Raw genomic sequence first — 19,643 nt, 5'->3', positions numbered from 1 at the left:
CAATCCTTTGTCTAGTAATTTCATTTCTGTTTCTGTGAATTCTATTTCAGTGTTGTTGATTGTTCTTTTGTGAAAATTATGTGTGGATGTTACAGTTGGGTTCTGGGTATTCATAAGTTGAGTTAGTTTAAGGTTGTATTTGGCTTTCAACTTCTTTTTCATAGAATCTATAATTTCTTGATTGTGAGATAATATTTCATTAAATTCTAAATGGTGTAGTTCTGAGCTCAGTTTTAAATGAAGATGGTATGCTTTCTGGTTGAGGTTATCTTTCTGTTTGTACAAATGTTGAATGCTGTTTTTAATGTACAGTTTCTGAGCTTGTTTTTTAGTTTTTTGAGCAGGGGAGTTTTGATTTTTTATACTGATTTTTGCATAGTTGGGAATAATGTTATTGTGTAAACAAAACTGGTTGAATGATATGGAAAGGGATGTTTTCATAACCTTGATATGAGTGTTCCTGTATGAATGGATCCATTTTCTCCTCTCGGCGTGATTACTCTGTTGTATATCCATACTTTTTCACTATTAAAATTAAACTTGAATTTTAAAAAACTTTTGAAGTGAAAATGCACTTACTTTATGTATAGTGACGATCGTTTCGACCTGTTGTTGGTCATCATCAGACTGTGGGAATTCACTCAGATGACAAGGCTATGTGTGGTAAGGGATGAAGGTGGTGGAATAGGTTGTGGTGGGGGTTGGGTTGGTGGATATTTAGTGCGGCGGTATTTTTGAACTTTGGACTATTTTGTCAAAGAGTGTGTGGGAAGAGAAATTTATTTGATCATTTAGGAGACTGTTGGGAAACTGTTTTGTGTGGTTGTAGATTTCGTATTGTTCTAATACATTGAGTTTTCTGCTTTTTTGAGAGATATGGAGGATTTCAAGATTGGTGGCGATGTCTGTGTATGTGTGGTTTGTGGATATAATATGGTCAGCAAAGTTTGAGTGGCTATGTGGTTTATTAATGGCTCTGATGTGCTCTTTGTATCTTGTCTGAAAGTCACGTCCAGTCTGTCCGATATACAGTTTACTACAATCATTACATTTTAATTTGTAGATGCCTGGTTGCTCAAATCTCTGTTTGTTTGTTTGATAATTTTGAAAATGTTTCCTCAGTGAATTTGTTGTTTTAAAGGCAATTCTGTATTTGAGTTTTTTAAAAGATGATGCTACTTTCTGTGATTTTTTGTTGTAGTATGTGAGTGTGATAAATTTTTGGTCATTTTCCATATTATTTTTGGTTGATGATTTTGTTCTTATTTTGTGGAGTAGGTTGTCAACTAGAGTGGATGAGTATCCATTTTGTTGGGCAATGAAAAACTCAAATACAGAATTGCCTTTAAAACAACAAATTCACTGAGGAAACATTTTCAAAATTATCAAACAAACAAACAGAGATTTGAGCAACCAGGCATCTACAAATTAAAATGTAATGATTGTAGTAAACTGTATATCGGACAGACTGGACGTGACTTTCAGACAAGATACAAAGAGCACATCAGAGCCATTAATAAACCACATAGCCACTCAAACTTTGCTGACCATATTATATCCACAAACCACACATACACAGACATCGCCACCAATCTTGAAATCCTCCATATCTCTCAAAAAAGCAGAAAACTCAATGTATTAGAACAATACGAAATCTACAACCACACAAAACAGTTTCCCAACAGTCTCCTAAATGATCAAATAAATTTCTCTTCCCACACACTCTTTGACAAAATAGTCCAAAGTTCAAAAATACCGCCGCACTAAATATCCACCAACCCAACCCCCACCACAACCTATTCCACCACCTTCATCCCTTACCACACATAGCCTTGTCATCTGAGTGAATTCCCACAGTCTGATGATGACCAACAACAGGTCGAAACGATCGTCACTATACATAAAGTAAGTGCATTTTCACTTCAAAAGTTTTTTAAAATTCAAGTTTAATTTAAATTTATGTTTTCATTATGGAAACACAACTGTAAAGTCTTATATATAGCCTATGTTTGGTTTTGAAGCATCTAAATTTAAAAATCCACTTGGTGAAAATAATTAAGGGCTGACAATTTTGTAAAGTAAACAACTACAAGCATATTGTAACGATCAGTAATAACAAATCTAAGATAAAATAAAATAAGTTTCGAGTTGATCAAATCGAATAATATATAGGTACTAGCATAGAATCTAGAATAGCCTACATTGATTGATTCTTTATTCTTTATTGATTCATACAACAAATACATCATCAAAAATGATAGGAAGAGAAAAAAATGAGGCAACCTTGTGCTATTCCTCTCCCAAATTTAGATAAGGTTACACATAGTCCGAAAATTGGTTAAGACTCTACATTATTCTAGAGTTAATATATAAAATATATAGCATGTAATCTAAAGTATATCAAAATTCTAGAATCATTATCAACCAGAGGATGTGCTATATAGCACTTAATTTCTAATTTATAGAGGATAGCTCAAACAATTATCCGATTGTAAATTTCACATTGCATTTAGAATATTAAGTTTGTTTTTTGATCCTGAAAAATTATTTCTTCAATATCTGAATATTTCCTATTTCAGTAACAATAATGTGAAATATGTCTATGTTTGGTTTTGAAGCATCTAAATTTAAAAATCTACTTTGTGAAAATAATTAAGGACTGAAAATTTTGTGAATTGAACAACTACAAGACTTAACCTACTTCGGATCTTATCTAAATTTGGGAGAGGAATAGCACAAGGCTTTCTTCAAGGTTTTTAGCATTTTTTCTCTCCCTATCATTTTAATGATGTACTTATTGTATAAATCAATAAAGAATCAATCTAAAAAAAAAGTTTCTCGAATATATGGATTCAACTCAATGAATGAAATTTATATTTTCATATAAAGTATCAATATAAGACTCACCCTATCCATGCAATGTACAGATTTTTCTCAGTGGATAAATTTTATTATTCGTCATACTGAATAAATAATATATGTAATTGAACTTTTCATACTGTGTCTGTATTATACTTTCATAGTTTACTCCACTCCATTGTTTTTCAACGTTATTTGCTCAACAAGATTAATATCTTGCATTTCAAGGTTCCCTACACATTCTTTCTCTCCCCAGGACTGTTATTTTGAAATAAAATATTCCCTTCAACAATTTACTAAATTGTTGTATATATTTTTTGCAAGAAACCCGAGATACATGGAAACATTTTCTGCGATAAAACATTATTTTTCCACTAGATAATAGTTTCGAAGATAATAGACCACGGGTAACATGTTGTGATTTGATCAAAAATGGATACAGAAAGGAAGAGAGGGTCACGTGATCAAAATTGGGCTTTGGTTTGTAATGTTGGCAATGGGTAGCATTAATGTAGAACATGTGGAATGGTGACTTTTTTAGGTGAATCTTAGCAGAGGGTATTGCGTGAAAGGTTAGTCGTTCTGTCAAGAATTAAATTGGACAAAGGTAGCGAGTGGTTTTGAGATAATTCCACTACAAAACAGTGTAGACTAGTAGTAAGAATAACAGCACAGTCTGTTCACTTAAAACTGTCAGAAATACTCATATACAACACTTACGTTTCCCATTTAACCAATAATGCTCCAAGTTTAAAGTGGATCCCACGTTGATTTTGGTGTTGCAATTGTGGCAGACTTGCGGATTGTTCTCTCATGTTGGCAGCATTGTGTGATTTGAGTTGTCAGTGTTGGTTGTAGGGGGAAGGATTAATGTTTTGCGTGAGGTATACTGCCAGTATGAAAGTGAATCTCAGATGAACCATCTCTTGAGTGCTGAGGAGATCGCGTGTTGAGATTGTGGAATATTTATACACCTGCCATTTGATATGCGTTGAAAAATTTGCGAGTGGACTTTGAAAATTCGCGGTGTATAGTGCACTGTTAAACAATTGGTTTATACCGTGTAGAGTGTCCCAAAACTCTTCAATTTATACACCTGCCATTTGATATGCGTTGAAAAATTGTCGAGACGACTTTGAAAATTTGCGGTGTATAGTGCACTGTTAAACAATTGGTTTATACCGTGTAGAGTGTCCCAAAACTCTTCAATTTATACACCTGCCATTTGATATGTATTGAGAAATTAGCGAGACGACTTTGAAAATTTGTGGTGTATTGTACACTATGAATACTTGATACAATTGGTTTACACCATGTAGTGTCCCATAACTCTTCAATTTATACATCTGCCATTTGATATGCGTTGAAAAATTATCGAGACGACTTTGAAAATTTGCGGTGTATTGTCCACTGTGAATACTTGATACAATATAAACCAATTAGGTATTGGTTTATACCGTGTAGAGTGTCCCATAACTCTTCAATAATACTTCTCTTATCTGAATGTAAGTTAATACCGAAGAAAATCTAAACCGTGATTCAAAAAGAATACCACAACTTTGAAAATCTGTATTCAATCAAAGAAACATAATAGAAACTTGGGTTGAAAATCAAAATGAAGAGTATTAAAATAAGTTTTTCCCCACTAGAAAACAAGTTCACAAATGTTCAATGTGACCCCCTCCAGATACTCGAGTGATATCAATACGATACTCGAACTCGTTTAACACCCTCAGTAGCATATCGGGCGTAACAGTTTGTATAGCTGCTGTTATTTCTTGTTTGAGCTCCTCAATGTTAGCTGGTTGAATCACGGTATCAGCTTCTAATTGAATCACGGTATTCCAGCAGGATTGAGCACCACCCCATTGGCACTCATCTGTCCGTGCCTATTCGAATGAAAACTATCCGAGGCAATGTATAGGCCACCAAGCAGCTCGAGACATAGCACTTCATCACTGGCCTCCAAGAAGCCCTATCGGCTATGTTTCAATGGGGGTACGTTAAAGATAAGGTGTATCGACCTCCTCTACCAGCTAACATTGAGGAGCTCAAACAAGAAATAACAGCAGCTATACAAACTGTTACGCCCGATATGCTACTGAGGGTGTGCAACGAGTTCGAGTATCATATTGATATCACTCGAGTGTCTGGAGGGGGTCAAATTGAACATTTGTGAACTTATTTCTAGTGGGGAAAAACTTATTTTAATAATCACTTTGAACAATTAATTAAGACATAGCAGTCAGGTATTTATATAAATAAAAGCTATTAGCTTCTACTTACATTAGTGTAGCGCTTTAGGACACTAATGTAAGTAGAAGCTAATAGCTTTTATTTATATAAATACCTGACTGTTATGTCGTGATTAATTGTTCAAAGTGATTATTCAACAAGCAGTTCGTAATGGAATCAAACATTGAAGAGTATTATTTTAATACTCTTCATTTTGATTTACAAGCTAAGTTTCTATTGATTAAATACAGATTTTCAAAGTTGTGCCATGGTATTCTTTTTGAATCACGGTGTACTTTGTGAAAATAATTGAGGAGTGAAAATTTTGTAAAGTGAACAACTACAAGACTATATGTTACCTTATCTAAATTTGGGAGAGGAATAGCACAAGGTGACCTTATTTTTTGTCTTTTTTCTTTAGGGCTATTTTCAATATAAATAAAAATATAAATTTCAGTACCCTTTCAAACTATTTTGCTAGACATCTTTCGGCTACTAATGCCATTTTCAAGTCATTTTACCTTATTTCTTCTCTCCCTATCATTTTGATGATTTACTTATTCATTTATTTACTTACTCAAATCAATTAAAGTGGATAGCATAACCTATAATTTTTATTCATTCATAACTGTACCTTCATTGTATTATCATTCATCCCATCATCATCACCTAGGCTTAAAATACTTCTAGAAAGTCGCTTTTGTAAAATAATGAATAATATATAATAATAAATAATATGAATCAATAAAGAATAGAGAAAAGATAGCATAATAGGTATTAATTATATTTCTACATTGTTAAATAACGGTCTGGCAACGTTTTATAGAGCTAGAAAAGGATAGTGCTATTTGCTTTGTCGAATGATAGACAAGGATAGTTGATAGACTCCAATGTTGATCAAATACTGTCATTATAACGTGGACCTTACTATAGTATCAATAGACTCAGCACAGTGGTGTTTTCAGTTGGACTCTAACCAAAGCGGTCTTAGAACCTAATTAAAAAAAATAAATTATAGTAAAGTTAAATATTATTTAGAACAGATAACACCCCTTTCATTTCACCTTAATATGAAGAAATTCCACGGCAACTCTATTCCTATAGTAAGGTCCATGATGAAACTGAAACTGAAATTTGAAATTTTATTCACAACATATGTTATAATGGCAGTGTTCGATTAGCAATGGTATTAATGGTATTGCTATCCTTGTCTATCATTCAACAAAGCGGATAGCGTTATCTCTTTCTCGCTTTGCTCTGTTGCCAGATTCTTTTTTAAGAATGTAGAAATATAATTAATTACCAAAATATTTCAACTTGATTATGAAAATTCATTATAAAATCTTTGAAAAATATAATATTTCTTGCTTGATAAAATAAAATTGATTACCTATTTTAGACGTGAATGAACAGTTAATATTACATCAATAAACCTGTATCAGCTACCGTCTATAGAAGGCATTGACAAGACAGAGGATCAGCAATGCTGTTCTCCTATCCTCCTCCTCTGTCATTATAACTTGGACCTCACTATAGTCTGAATTTAAATTAATTTGGGTTGATATAATTCGAATGAATGAGAATCATGTCTGTCCAATGAATTCATTTATTCTTGTATTTGAATAAATGTTCTGTTCCACTCTAATCCTAGTGTAATCAATTTATTTCAAGGTGTTTAATAAAGGATACTACAAGTCGCTTTATTGTTTTTATTAATTTAAATTGATTTTGATTCGTTTATTACATCTTTATTTTTTATGTTTTATTTTTCAGGTTCTTCCATAGAGAGTGCATCGATATTGATCACATTGACATTTGCTGTGTTGCTAGCCACATACTCCCAGATGTGATTGGCCGGTCACCCATACAACTGGTGAACATCCTTGCAAGACCAACATGAGACAAACTTGATGCCAGTTCTGTTCACATATTGTAGAAACGAATACCGCACAGTTTTTAAAAGTGTCTGATTTAATACATTTTTTAAAATTTAAGAATCATGTCTGTTCAACGAATTTATTTCTTAATTCATTCTTCTTAATTTATTCTTCTCAATTTATACATTGATACATACAATAAATCATTCTCAACTATGAATGATTGGGAAATACAATAATTAATTAAGTGAAATGAAGGTACCTACAATAAATAAGAGTGTAGAAGATTTAATATAATTTATCGTTTTTATTGATGAGGCTCTGCCTAGCAGTGCAATAATTGGAAATTAAATTATATTGATGTTCGAAAAATTATCTTTTCCAATGTTTGTGAGAAGATAAAGATATCCTGCTTTGCTGTGATGCCTTTGAGTTACCATATATTTGTTACCTATAAGAGTCATTCCACAAACTTTCCTTATTGTCTCAACTTTTTCAATCCAATTCAATTTATTTCCATCAAGAAAAATACATTAATAAAACATTTACAAACAATTCAATCCATATTTTTAGGGAATAAATATTTACCCACATAGTGGTCCGTGTGTGGGGAAAAGAATTCTTATCTATAATAACCGTTATCAACTTATCTTTGATTACAATACTATCTAACTTTTAACTTGAATCTACAATATATGTTCTGTAATTAGGAATTTTATCATCTACATTGCCATGATATAGGGATATCAATCACAATATTTTCTTAATATTAAATTTCCTTAATCATTTGCATTCATGAAATAGTCAATATCAATAATTTTTCTACTTTAATAGGGAATTGATCATCCAAATTGCCAGGATATGGAGAATTAATTACAATCATTTTATTATAATAATCTTTGACATTCGTGAAATAATTTATATCTATGTTGCCTACTCAGACTATGAAAAAATTATTTACTTATTTTATGAGCATTTATGTATTTATATGTACCGTATTAAGAATAATTGTATGTAATAAATAGAACATTTAATAGTAGATGAATGTGATACTATGTTACATGATATAGATTTCACTAAAACGTTTGAAGAGTTACTATGCAATCTTTTATTTATAAACATGCTATTGTAACTATCTGTGAATCATCAATCGAAGAAATCATGATTTTTTAATACTTTTCCAAGTTGTCATAATATGAAAAATTGTATAATAGTTTTTAAAACCTGAAGATGATGTTTAACACTGAAAGTAGTGTTGTTTGAACTAGTAGACTAATTTGTATTTTTAATCTATAATTCTATTAATTTCAAAAAAGGTTGTATAATTCTATTTTATAAAAGTTAAGATTGCAATTAATCAAATAGTCTTTTTAAAAAATGAATTTATTTGTTAACCACATATTACAATAATTTTATATCTCGCGATAGAGCTCCGTTCGCTATGTCCGCTAGCTTGGAACTGACTACTAAATACAATGTTACCTTCCACTACAACTATGCTACATCAACAATAATGGAATGAGGAGTGCTGACTATATAAGTAATTAGCTATATAACTCCTCCATCCCTAAAAAGAACTTCGGGGGTAGGGTTGTTAACAATGTTTACATTGGGTGAAACTTTTCTACTTAGATAACAATACAATAGAACAATTGACATTAGAATAAAGATTACATACAAAATAATTGTCCAAAAACTTATGTTTGTAGTGAAAATACTTTCTTCCCTTATGGGGGTGTACTTGTTAACAGCAATCTACAGAACAAATAAAATTTGAACTTGTTTTTCTAGTGCATTCACTAGTTAGACCTTCAATTGATATTTCTTTCTTATTATAATTATCGTTTGACTTCAGTAAGTATCTGACCTTAGGAATAATAGTTACATATCCATTTTGAAACATACTAGGTACAGAAAACAACTTGTATAAGTTATAATTTGATTCATCTACGATTGGTAAGTTCAAGAAGTAAATGATTTCTTTAGACGTTAGTTTACAGTTTACATTTATCAAATTTTCGAATTCCCACATATTTTTCAATTCAGGTTTCAATGGTAATTTATTCTGATAGTAACCAGCAATCTTGGTTATCTGATAAAACAATTCTTTAGTTGAAATAATGCTAGGATGTAAAACTTTCAATTTGCAAAATGTTAAAGAGTTTTCAATGTCTTGGATCAAACTTAATACAATGTTATATAAAATATTCAACTGGTTCAGCAAATCTCTAAATTTTTCTAGTTCTACATAGTCGCTAAGCTTATCATTTACAAATTTAAATTATTCTCCAACTCATTAAAATTATAATTAACAATGTTCAACGTCTGATTAAATTCAGCAATAAGTTCTGAACTCAATGAATATTGGGCTGATATTTGATCAATCAAACTGTTTTGATTAGTTTTCAAATGTTCAAGTAAATAATCGTATCTTTCACCATCATACGAGTCCAAATTTCCAGTAATAAATTTTATTGCGGCTCCTATGCCATTCACTAGTCCTCTTTTAGATCTCTTATCATTAGTCACACTTATGATATCTAACTTATCTTCTATTACATTCCTAGTATGATTAATAAATTTCAAATAGTTTACTATATCTCTTGCTTTACTACCATTATCAGTTATATATTCTACATTTTCCATTATTGGAATCTTATTTCTAATATTCTCAGATACCTTATCATAATACATATTCAAATTATCAACATGATCAAAAATACTTTCTAGTTCATAATAGTGGATGAAAGTGTGTTTTGAAATCTCTAACTTTGCAGAGCCTAAATCTGCTGCAATTATTCCTAGATTACTACTTATATTCCTGAATTCTTCAGCTTTAGAAGAATGATTCGCCATACTCATTAGGCAGAGGAGGAACCTGGAAGAACAGGATTTGAATTAGGATCGGTTGTTACTTGTTCAGTTCTCTCATTAGTTTGATCTTTGTTCAGTTTCTTAAACTTTCTAGGTCTTTTTATCTTGGATAAATGAATTTTCTCTCTAGTGTTATGATGTCGGGGATTTATTTTGGCAGTTTTAAGTTCTCGATTCACTGATAGGAGAGTTTCTTTGTTGAATTTATTTTTGTTTTACTTTGTTTTTGTACATTCCTCACATAAACTTCTTTTGGGATTTCTGGTAGTTCTTCTCGATCTTTGTTCCTTTCGTTGATGACATGTTCTTTTCTACTTTGGTTTATTTCCTGTATATGGTCAAATAGTCGTTTAGTTTTTTCTTTGTGATTATTAACATATTCGTTAATAAATCTGTTCTGAATGTCAATTTCGAGAATAGGATTAGATTCTATGTGTCCGTATAAAACTTCCAAAGGTGTCAGTTTTGTAACCGAGTGAATGCTATTGTTATAAGCAATTACGGCGTACTTTACTTTACTTTCAATTGTTTCTGTTTTGAACTCGTCGCGATTATTGAATATTCTGATGTGCTCAATTATCGTAGAATGAAAACGTTCGGCTAAGCCATTTGAAGGCGGATGTTGAGTACTTATCCAGTGCATTTTGATTTTGTGCAATTCTGTCAATTCCTTTACTAAGCCATTATTGAATTCACATCCATTGTCGGCAACTATAGTTTGAGGGATACCATGGTGGGAAAAGAAACTAAGCAATTTGTCTGCTACCTCAACACTGTTACAACTTGTTATTGGATAGCATTGTGCGTATCTTGAAAAACTATCAATGATCGTGAGAAATTTCTTTTTCTCAAATGTTATACTGTCCATGTGAATGATTTGAAGCGGCCTTGTAGCTGTCGGTGTCAAGTTCATTTCTAAATTAAGTGGATTTCGTTCGTACTTTGTTTTGAGACATATCTCACATTTGTTAATAAAATTTTGAATATAATTTTTCATGTTGGGCCAATAGTATTTTCTTCTTATCTTATCGTACGTTTCTTGTATACCTCTGTGATTCGTTTTTCCAATATGATAATTATCAATAGTTTCTATTCTGTCATCTTCATGTGTTACATCAAGTACTTTAACTTTACATCGTACAAGTATGAGTTTTGAAAATTTAAAATTTTTGGCAATCACTGAAGCAAATCTTTCATAGAATTCATTTTCAAAATACAAGCTATATCTAACATTAGGCACTAAATATTCTTTCACGAAGTCAATCACATTTTTATCGAAATTATTCTCAGATATCTCTACTATCATTCTTGTTTTACTATCAAATATTTTATGAATAGTGACTTTCTTTGGGTTATTGCTCACAAGCTTCAATATGACTTGGTTTTTAGCATAGTTAACTGGGTCATCTGAAACTGGTATTTCTACTGATGTGTTACTTTCGTAATTAGAATGTTGCGTATGAGAATTATTTTCTATGAACTCATCTTCAGCAGGACCTATGAAATCTGGTTCATCATTTTCGAATCCTCGAAAAGGGGTTTCGTTTTCAAATCCTCTAAATGGGGTTCCATTATCATCTGTACCGGTTTCATTTTCTAATCTTTGAAATAACGTTTCGTTATCATCCACGTTAGCTATCATAGATTGTGCATCCTCGTTAGGTATGATATTCACTACATTTTCAATGGCTTCATTTATAATCGCATCAATATCACTGAATAATCTGGGTGAGTTTTGGTTGTGTGTGTTATTATTATTCAACTGAATTCGGGAAAGGGCATCTGCGTTTTGATTTGCTGTTCCTTTTTTGTAACATATGTCATAATCAAATTCTTCTAATTTCAGTCTCCATCTTAATAATTTTGAATTCGGTTCTTTCATAGAAAATAACCATTGTAGGGGCTTGTGGTCAGTGAATATTTTGAATTTTCTACCATAGAGATAGGGGCGGAAGTACTTGGTAGCCCAAACTATCGCTAAAAGTTCTTTTTCAATAGTTGAATAGTTCATTTCAGTTTCGTTGAGGGTTCTACTTGCATATGCACAAGGCAAATCAGCACCGTCTTTGTTCTGACTGAGAACTGCCCCAATAGCTATATTGCTAGCATCTGTTGTAAGGTTGAATTGTTTTTCAAAATCAGGATACTGAAGGATTGGTTCGTTAGTAAGGATATTCTTACAATTTTCAAAACACTTAATGTACTCTGGGTCCTGTATATCTATTTTAGCATTTCTTTTCAAACATTTAGTTAGAGGTTTTGTTAAATGAGCAAAGTTGTTAATGAATTTTCGATAGTATCCTAGAAGTCCAAGAAATCCTTTTATCTCTTTCGTTGTTTTAGGGATAGGATATCTTTTTATCGCTTCGACTTTGTCAGGATTTGGTTTAACTCCGTTTGGTGTCACTAAGTGTCCGAGAAAACTAACTTCTTTACGCAAAAATTCTGTTTTATCAAGTTGTACTTTGAAGTTGGATTGTCTTAACCTTTCAAATACTTGTCTTAGTCGATCAATGTGTTCTTCTAAACTAGTTGAATAAATAATAATGTCATCTAAATATACTAAACACAATTCATTTTGGAGTCCTCTTAGTATGCTATTCATAGCTTTTTGGAAAGTGGGTGGACCATTTTTGAGACCGAAGGGCATTCGTAAAAATTCGTAATGACCCGTGTCTGTAGAGAATGCAGTTTTTTCAATACTGCTAGGATCCATTTCTATCTGATGGAAGCCAGAGAATAAGTCTAGGGTAGTGAAGTACTGTGCTCTTCCTAATTTGTCTAGAATATCCGTAATATTAGGAAGTGGGAATTTATCGTCTACAGTCTTAGAATTCAAACCGCGATAGTCAATTACAAGTCGAAATTTCTTTTTACCAGAAGCATCTTGTTTCTTTGGAATGACCCATATTGGTGAATTCCAAGGTGAATTGGAGGGTTGAATTATTTTTTGTTCCAACATTTCATCAATCTGTCGATTTACTTCAGTTCTATAGATTTCAGGGTAGCGATAACTTCTTGTATAGACCGGGATTTCGTCGGTGGTTCTTATGATATGCTTTATTTCATTCGTGAAAGTCAAAGGATTTCCATCAATGTGAAATATATCTGAGTAATCTTTAATCACCTGTAAAATAGCTTGCTCTTCTTCGGCATTCATATGATTGGTTCTAATTTTTGATAGATCGATTTTGTTAGTTTTGTGATGGAGTAGATTCAAATTATTACATGCATTATGATTACGTAACTCACTTGGAATAATACAATTATAGTTTTCAAGCGATTCGACTGACATTGGTTTGTGAATGGTAAATTTCTTGTCTGACGTAGTGGGGTTCAAAATAGAACAATAGGCTTTGTTTTCTTTCACTTTCACTAGACACTGAGGAATTTCAAGTCCGGAAAAGTTTTTGTATGATACTATAGCTTCACCTTCATTCATATTTTCAATTGGAATTTCTATAATGGATTGAGTTCTAGCTTTTATCAGAAATGATTTTATTTGTGTCATTTGATTTTTGGTAGGGTTCGTTGACTTCACTTTTGAATCATTTTCTTCAGCGTTAAAATAATAAATAGGTAGTTTCATTCCATTGAAATCAATACTGTCATTAATGAAATCCAAATTTATTTTAAGTTTTTTCATATTGTCAAGTCCGAGAAGAAGGTCAAAGTTTTTATGAAAATCAAAAAGATAGAACGTGTGTTTCGATTTTCCTAATAAAGAAATCTTTGTACTGTATTTCTCTTGTGAAATACCATGCGCTGTTGCTACTTCAAAAGGGTCTTCTATCAAGTTTTCTTTGTAACATTCCATACCTATGAAGTTCTTCACGAATGACCTAGTGCTTCCTGTGTCGATTAGAACTCTAAATCTTGTTTTAGGATCAATGAAGTAGGGAAGTTCATTTTTGTCATCTTGTAAGTTCATAATTGAAAATTTCTTTCGAGGCTCGTATCCTCTAAAAAACACTCTGATTCGGTTTGTTCGGCTGGCTGGAAATACGTTTCATTTTCGTTTTCAACGGAGAGCTGTTTGAATTCGTCTGATAATTCTTTCTGAGCGTTTTCTCCGAAATTATTATCAAACTCATCATTTTGCATTTCGTCAATTGGTCGACCTGTCATTTGAAACAGTCTTGGTCTTTTTTGGGGACGATTGTTGATTGAGGAAATGCTCATTGGCGTTGGTTGATACGAATTTTGGGGTCTTGGTTGGTTGTAGTTTGGATTTTGAGCTCTTGGCTGATTTGTGTTGAAATACTGTGGTTTGGGTTGATTGTTTTGAAAATGTTGTTGAGGTCTGTTCATGTGTTGATTTTGGAAGTGTTGATTTTTGTTTTGAAAGAATTGACCTTTCTGATTTTGAGTGTGATAGAACTGTTGTCTCTGAGGATAGTTTTGCATTTGATAGCTGGGATTACTTTTGTGTTGGATTTGAGTGTTAGGCTTTTTCAAATTAGAGTGGTCTTGAAAGAAACCAAATTTGAACTGGAAGTCGTTGGATAGCATGTTTAGAGCACTGTCCAACGAACTGGGATTTTTGGTTCTCATGAGAGACCCGAGAGGCTCTCTTAATCCTCTTAGCAATACTCTAAGTGCTAATCCATTTACATACTGACACATGACTTCTGATATTGTAGGTTGTTTGTTTCGGAAATACGAGATCTGTAAATTCAGAAGTTTTTGGATTCGTTCATAGAATGAAAAGGGTGATTCACCTGATTCTTGTTTTAGTTCAGCCATTTCAAGATTGAGAGTAAAGCAATCTCTCTTGTCCATGTAACTATTGATCAAAACTTTTCTTACGTCAGGCCATGCATAAGTGTTAGAACTAGTAACAATGTCAAGAGCAGGGCTTTTAATACGGGCAAGAATAGTAGAATACAAGTATTCGTTTTGGAAATCATCTGGATTGGCAGTTACGTAAAATTTCGCTACAAGTTTGTCACAAATTGAAATAAAACGATTTAGCATAGTAGGCTCTCCTGAATAATCAGGGATCATGTCCAAGAATTCTTTCTTAAGGGTAGGTACAGTTTGGGGATTGGTTGCTTTATCATTGTTGGAATTCATGGCTCTTAGTTATAGATAAAATTACAAGAAAAAGAAATACGAAAATAGTAAGTAAAATTAATATTATCCAAGTTTGTAAATCACAAAAGTTTGTTACTCACAATACTAAAATCGAGTTCATCTTGTCACAGTCCCGGGTTGAAAGTCTTCAAAGGTGGAAGTCCTTAGAAGTTGAAGTCCGTAGTAGTCTTTAGAAGTTGAAGTCCGTGGTAGTCCTTAGAAGTTGAAGTCCGTTGTAGTCCTTAGAAGTTGAAGTCCGTAGTAGTCCTTAGATGATGAAGGTCCTTGGTTGTCCTGATATTGAAAGTCTGTTGCTTTTTCTTGATTCAATTTGTAGATGAAATACGGTATTGTTAACACTTTACTATACTGTTCACTTATTTTATAATTTTTCACACTTGTCCCGATATTAGGTGACTGAGTAAGAATATAATTTTGCAATTAACACTCACGAATTTTAATAATATAATAGTTCACCAACTTATTCAATTTGTTACGAAGTTATTTTGATGATTGTTCACTTATTTAAGTCCCGATGTTAGGTGACTGATACAACTTTTTCGTAAGTTCATGAACACTTCATTAACGGTTAAAACCGAAAAACCAAATTCTCGTTTTTGAAGTGTCCTACCGACTGCGCCAGTTAAGATTGCAATTAATCAAATAGTCTTTTTAAAAAATGAATTTATTTGTTAACCACATATTACAATAATTTTATATCTCGCGATAGAGCTCCGTTCGCTATGTCCGCTAGCTTGGAACTGACTACTAAATACAATGTTACCTTCCACTACAACTATGCTACATCAACAATAATGGAATGAGGAGTGCTGACTATATAAGTAATTAGCTATATAACTTAAATGGATAAAATAGTACTATCTGGAAGAACCTACATCATACATGGTCTGAGTGTAAAATAATCTTATTATATAGCCTTTCAAATTTCTATCAATTTCCAGAAAATATTACATCAGTGAAAATGAATGATAATATCTATTATAAATAAAATAAAGAATATTCTATCCATAGAGTTTTTTCTAATTACTATACATTATTGAATAGAGTTCAGGAATGGAATTTGAAGAAAATAGGTTCTAACTTACTGAGGTAATTTCAAAATTATTGTGACTTAAAAGAATAAAAATCTACTGTTTATTTGTGAAATAATCTATGAGTTTGGTAGTAAGTTATTCAATAAATTTATGAAAATATAGTATGATAATAATGAATTATTGGTTTATACCGTGTAGAGTGTCCCATAACTCTTCAATAATACTTCTCTTATTTGAATGTGAGTTAATACCATGGAAAATCCACTTTGTAATAATAATTGAGGAGTAAAAATTTTGTGAATTGAAAAACTACAAGGCAACCTATGTCGGACTATGTGTTATATAAATTTGGGAGAGGAATAGCACAAGGTTAGGTACCTTATGATTTCTCTCCCTATCATTTTGATGAAGTACTTATCGCATGAATCAATAAATAATAATAACATAGTAAAAAAATTATTTTTTTCAAATTCTTGTATCATAGTATCATACTATGTAGTATCATAATATCATAATACTATTTATTGTATGAATCATCATAACCGGAATAATTATTATTCGAAATTAAACTAACTTACATCTATATTAAAACAGTTCCTCGTACCAGAATTATAATACGTTTCTATGTATGCACATTAATAGTATATAGATGACCTAAATGTACTAAAATCAACTACTTAATTGATGTATAATATAACAGAGTATGGTAGTGGAAAGTTTTATAGTAGATATTGAGCAAATTTTAATACAGATTAATATTATTCAATTAGATTCTTTTTCATGTTTCTATTCATTGTACGTCTTTGTTGAACTCTTGCAATACCCTAGAAATCATAACATTGATTATTATATGCTCACTGTTTTTTAATCATTTATTTTTCCAAGTAGTTTGTAAGAATAATTAACAATAAATAATGAATTATATTATTTTTATTGTTCACACAGTGTATTATTCCAAAGACGTGTAATCTTGTCAAATTTATTATTTTCCATTATGTAGTGCCTCAATATTTATAAAATTCAATGTATAGATATTATTTTCATCCTTTTTTAATAAAACAATGAGTGTTGAAATAGCATTCACTTTCAGCTGTTGAAATATTATTCTCCAACAACCCTATTGATATTTTGAATCCTAGTATTCCTCTGAGCCTATTTAGAACAAATATAATGCTCTCTTCCTTTAGAAAATATTTTTCAATGGAAGATATCTTTATAATCATTTACTGCTGAAGTATGTTCTAGATTTTAAGACCGTTGTACCCTCCTAATTCATTAACCCATAAAATCCCGTTAAATTTTTACCGTGATTAATTTCACAAGAGCCAATTAGAGAAGGCCTTTTTATAAGACGGGTTCTCTGATTGGTTCTCGTGGAATTAATTCCGATTAAAATTTAACCGGCGTTTGTGCAACCGGCACTTAAGAGTCTAGATTCTAGATGATTACAATCATGATCTTGTAAAAACAATTTATAGTGGGCTCTTGATTTTGTCTAATACATACTATAAAAACAAATTGAGGGAATCATAATAGAGAAGTGATCTATTATTATTTTTAAACCACATGTCAAATATATAATAAATCCAATAATTAATCATAAATAAATATAATAACAGGTATAAGAGTTTTAAGAAGAATATTTTAATTCGTAAAAAAATTTGCATTGCTTCTTGCAAAAAGGAAAATTGTCCAAGAGTTTTGACAATCTGAAGAAATCATTTCTCTTCAAAATAAGAATATTAGAAATTATAATAACATAATATAAACTAACTCACAAATATAATATAATAATTATTAGAAATAATCAATTGAAGCATAGATGTATTATAATCATCGTTCCATCACGGTAGATAATAAATTATATTGAGTATAATTATTTGAATTATCATATCATCCAGTATTCATTGATAGAAAAAATAGATAAATGATATTCATCCAGATAAATGCTACGCAACCCTGACAAAAATAGACTAGAAGAGATTTTTGAAACAATAGAAAACAAAGTTTTCTAGGATAAGTGAAGGTAAGTACTTTAAGGGCCGGCTTCCGAGCTCGGGATTTAGCTGAGTTCTAGACTTTAAACAGCTGGAGTCAGTAAATTGGCTTTCCGAAACTGGGCATAATCGTAGTCCACGTTTGAATTAAATTTTGAAAAACTATAAAATTGAACACAAAATAAAATAAAAAGAAAGTAAAGTTTCAGCTATTTTGAAGTATTTAGGAATTCTTCATTTTGTCAAGGAAAAACGTTTCCAATTATAGAAATGAGAAAATAAAGATTATCATGAAAACCACGTTTTCCTCCAGCTACTGGCTAAAGTACTTACTTTACTCCCTGAAACATGATACTAAAGTGTCACTTTTTGCTCTCGGTACTAAAAAACAGAAAACTCCCTAGGGAGTAAAAGTGACTCCATTTAAATAACATGGGAAGCATCTCTATTTTAAAAACGTACATTTGGAATAGGTCAGAAGGTCTAAGCTCAGATGAGGAAGCATATAGAGTAGTCATTAAACCAACTAAATTCAATACCTCAAACAGACATTTGATCGACATATAAAATTTATGTTTGTATGCTGAAATTATTATTACAAACTTTATATCACTATACTAAAAAAATGTATATATTTTTTCTTTTATTCCATGTTATTCAAAATATCAGCCAACGAATATTACTTATTAACTAATCAAATTTGAAACGGGAACTTCATCATAGCTGTAGTTTGGCTGTCATTGTTGTTACAACTTTAGCCGACAGATAGTGCTGTCGAAGGAGAACTGTGATTACAAGCCAGCTGTTTCTGTTTACTTTTAGATTATGTTGTAACACATGTTTGGTCACATACGTTTTTAAAAATTATTTTATTAGCAGTTTTTATAAAAATGTAGGTGAAGGAAAAATGTTGTGTATATCACGAGTGAAAAATGTTTTTTCTCCCTCAGGAAAATTGTTGCCCTCGGCTTTGCCTCTGGCTTCAAACTTTTCCCTCAGGGAGAAAAAACAGCACTTTTCACTCTAGATATACAAATAACTATTTCTCCCTCAGGAAAATTGCTGCCCTCGGCTTTGCCTTGGGCTTCAAACTTTTTCCCACAGGGAGAAAAAGTCGTACTTTTCACTCTAGATATACAAATAACTATTTACGCTCCCTTTCGGAAAGACAATTTTTTAGTCCAGCTACTGTTCAAAGTCTAGAACTTACCTAAATCCCGAGCTGGGAAACCGGCTCTACATATACTTATAAGTGAGTAGGTACCTTATTAATAAATTAGAGATTTAAAGGAAGGTAAAGTATCAATAATTCTAATCATCAATTCAAATCCATTATCATTATTGTTTCTACAGAAACCAATAAAAAATATTCTATATAGCTAACAATATTGATTATAAAATCAAGAAATGATATTATTCTAATGCCATCATTAGTTATTCATTTGAATAAGAACTTGGTAGAGTATTAATGAGAGACTCAAAAGTGATAATAAGTCTTCAATTTCAAAATTGGAAATAATCCTCTAATTTTATTTTAATGAGAATAATTTTAATGCAAAAATTATAATCGATATCATGAATGAAATAAGCATTCATCTCCTGAAGATTATTAGAAAAATTAAACTATTCATATAGTATTTACAATATATCAATCAATAACATGAAAGTTA

The 19,643-nt window shown here is 31.4% G+C and overlaps 1 protein-coding gene across 2 annotated transcripts in view; it reads left to right on the top strand.

Moving 5' to 3' along the window:
- Positions 1–8,311, top strand: part of LOC111049130 — a 55,488-nt gene extending 47,177 nt beyond the window's left edge. For both annotated transcript variants that reach the window (XM_022335138.2, XM_022335137.2), the window contains one exon: positions 6,868–8,311. In XM_022335138.2, coding sequence (XP_022190830.1) covers positions 6,868–6,944 — 77 coding nt within the window. In that variant the 3' untranslated portion in view covers positions 6,945–8,311. The remainder of the gene's footprint in view (positions 1–6,867) is intronic.
- The last annotated feature ends 11,332 nt before the right edge of the window (positions 8,312–19,643 follow it).

This window comes from Nilaparvata lugens, chromosome 4 (genome assembly GCF_014356525.2).
Source record: "Nilaparvata lugens isolate BPH chromosome 4, ASM1435652v1, whole genome shotgun sequence".
Taxonomy (NCBI): Eukaryota; Metazoa; Arthropoda; class Insecta; order Hemiptera; family Delphacidae; genus Nilaparvata; species Nilaparvata lugens.
The sequence above is the reverse complement of the archived record's forward strand: the minus strand, read 5'-3'. Positions and strand labels throughout refer to the sequence as shown.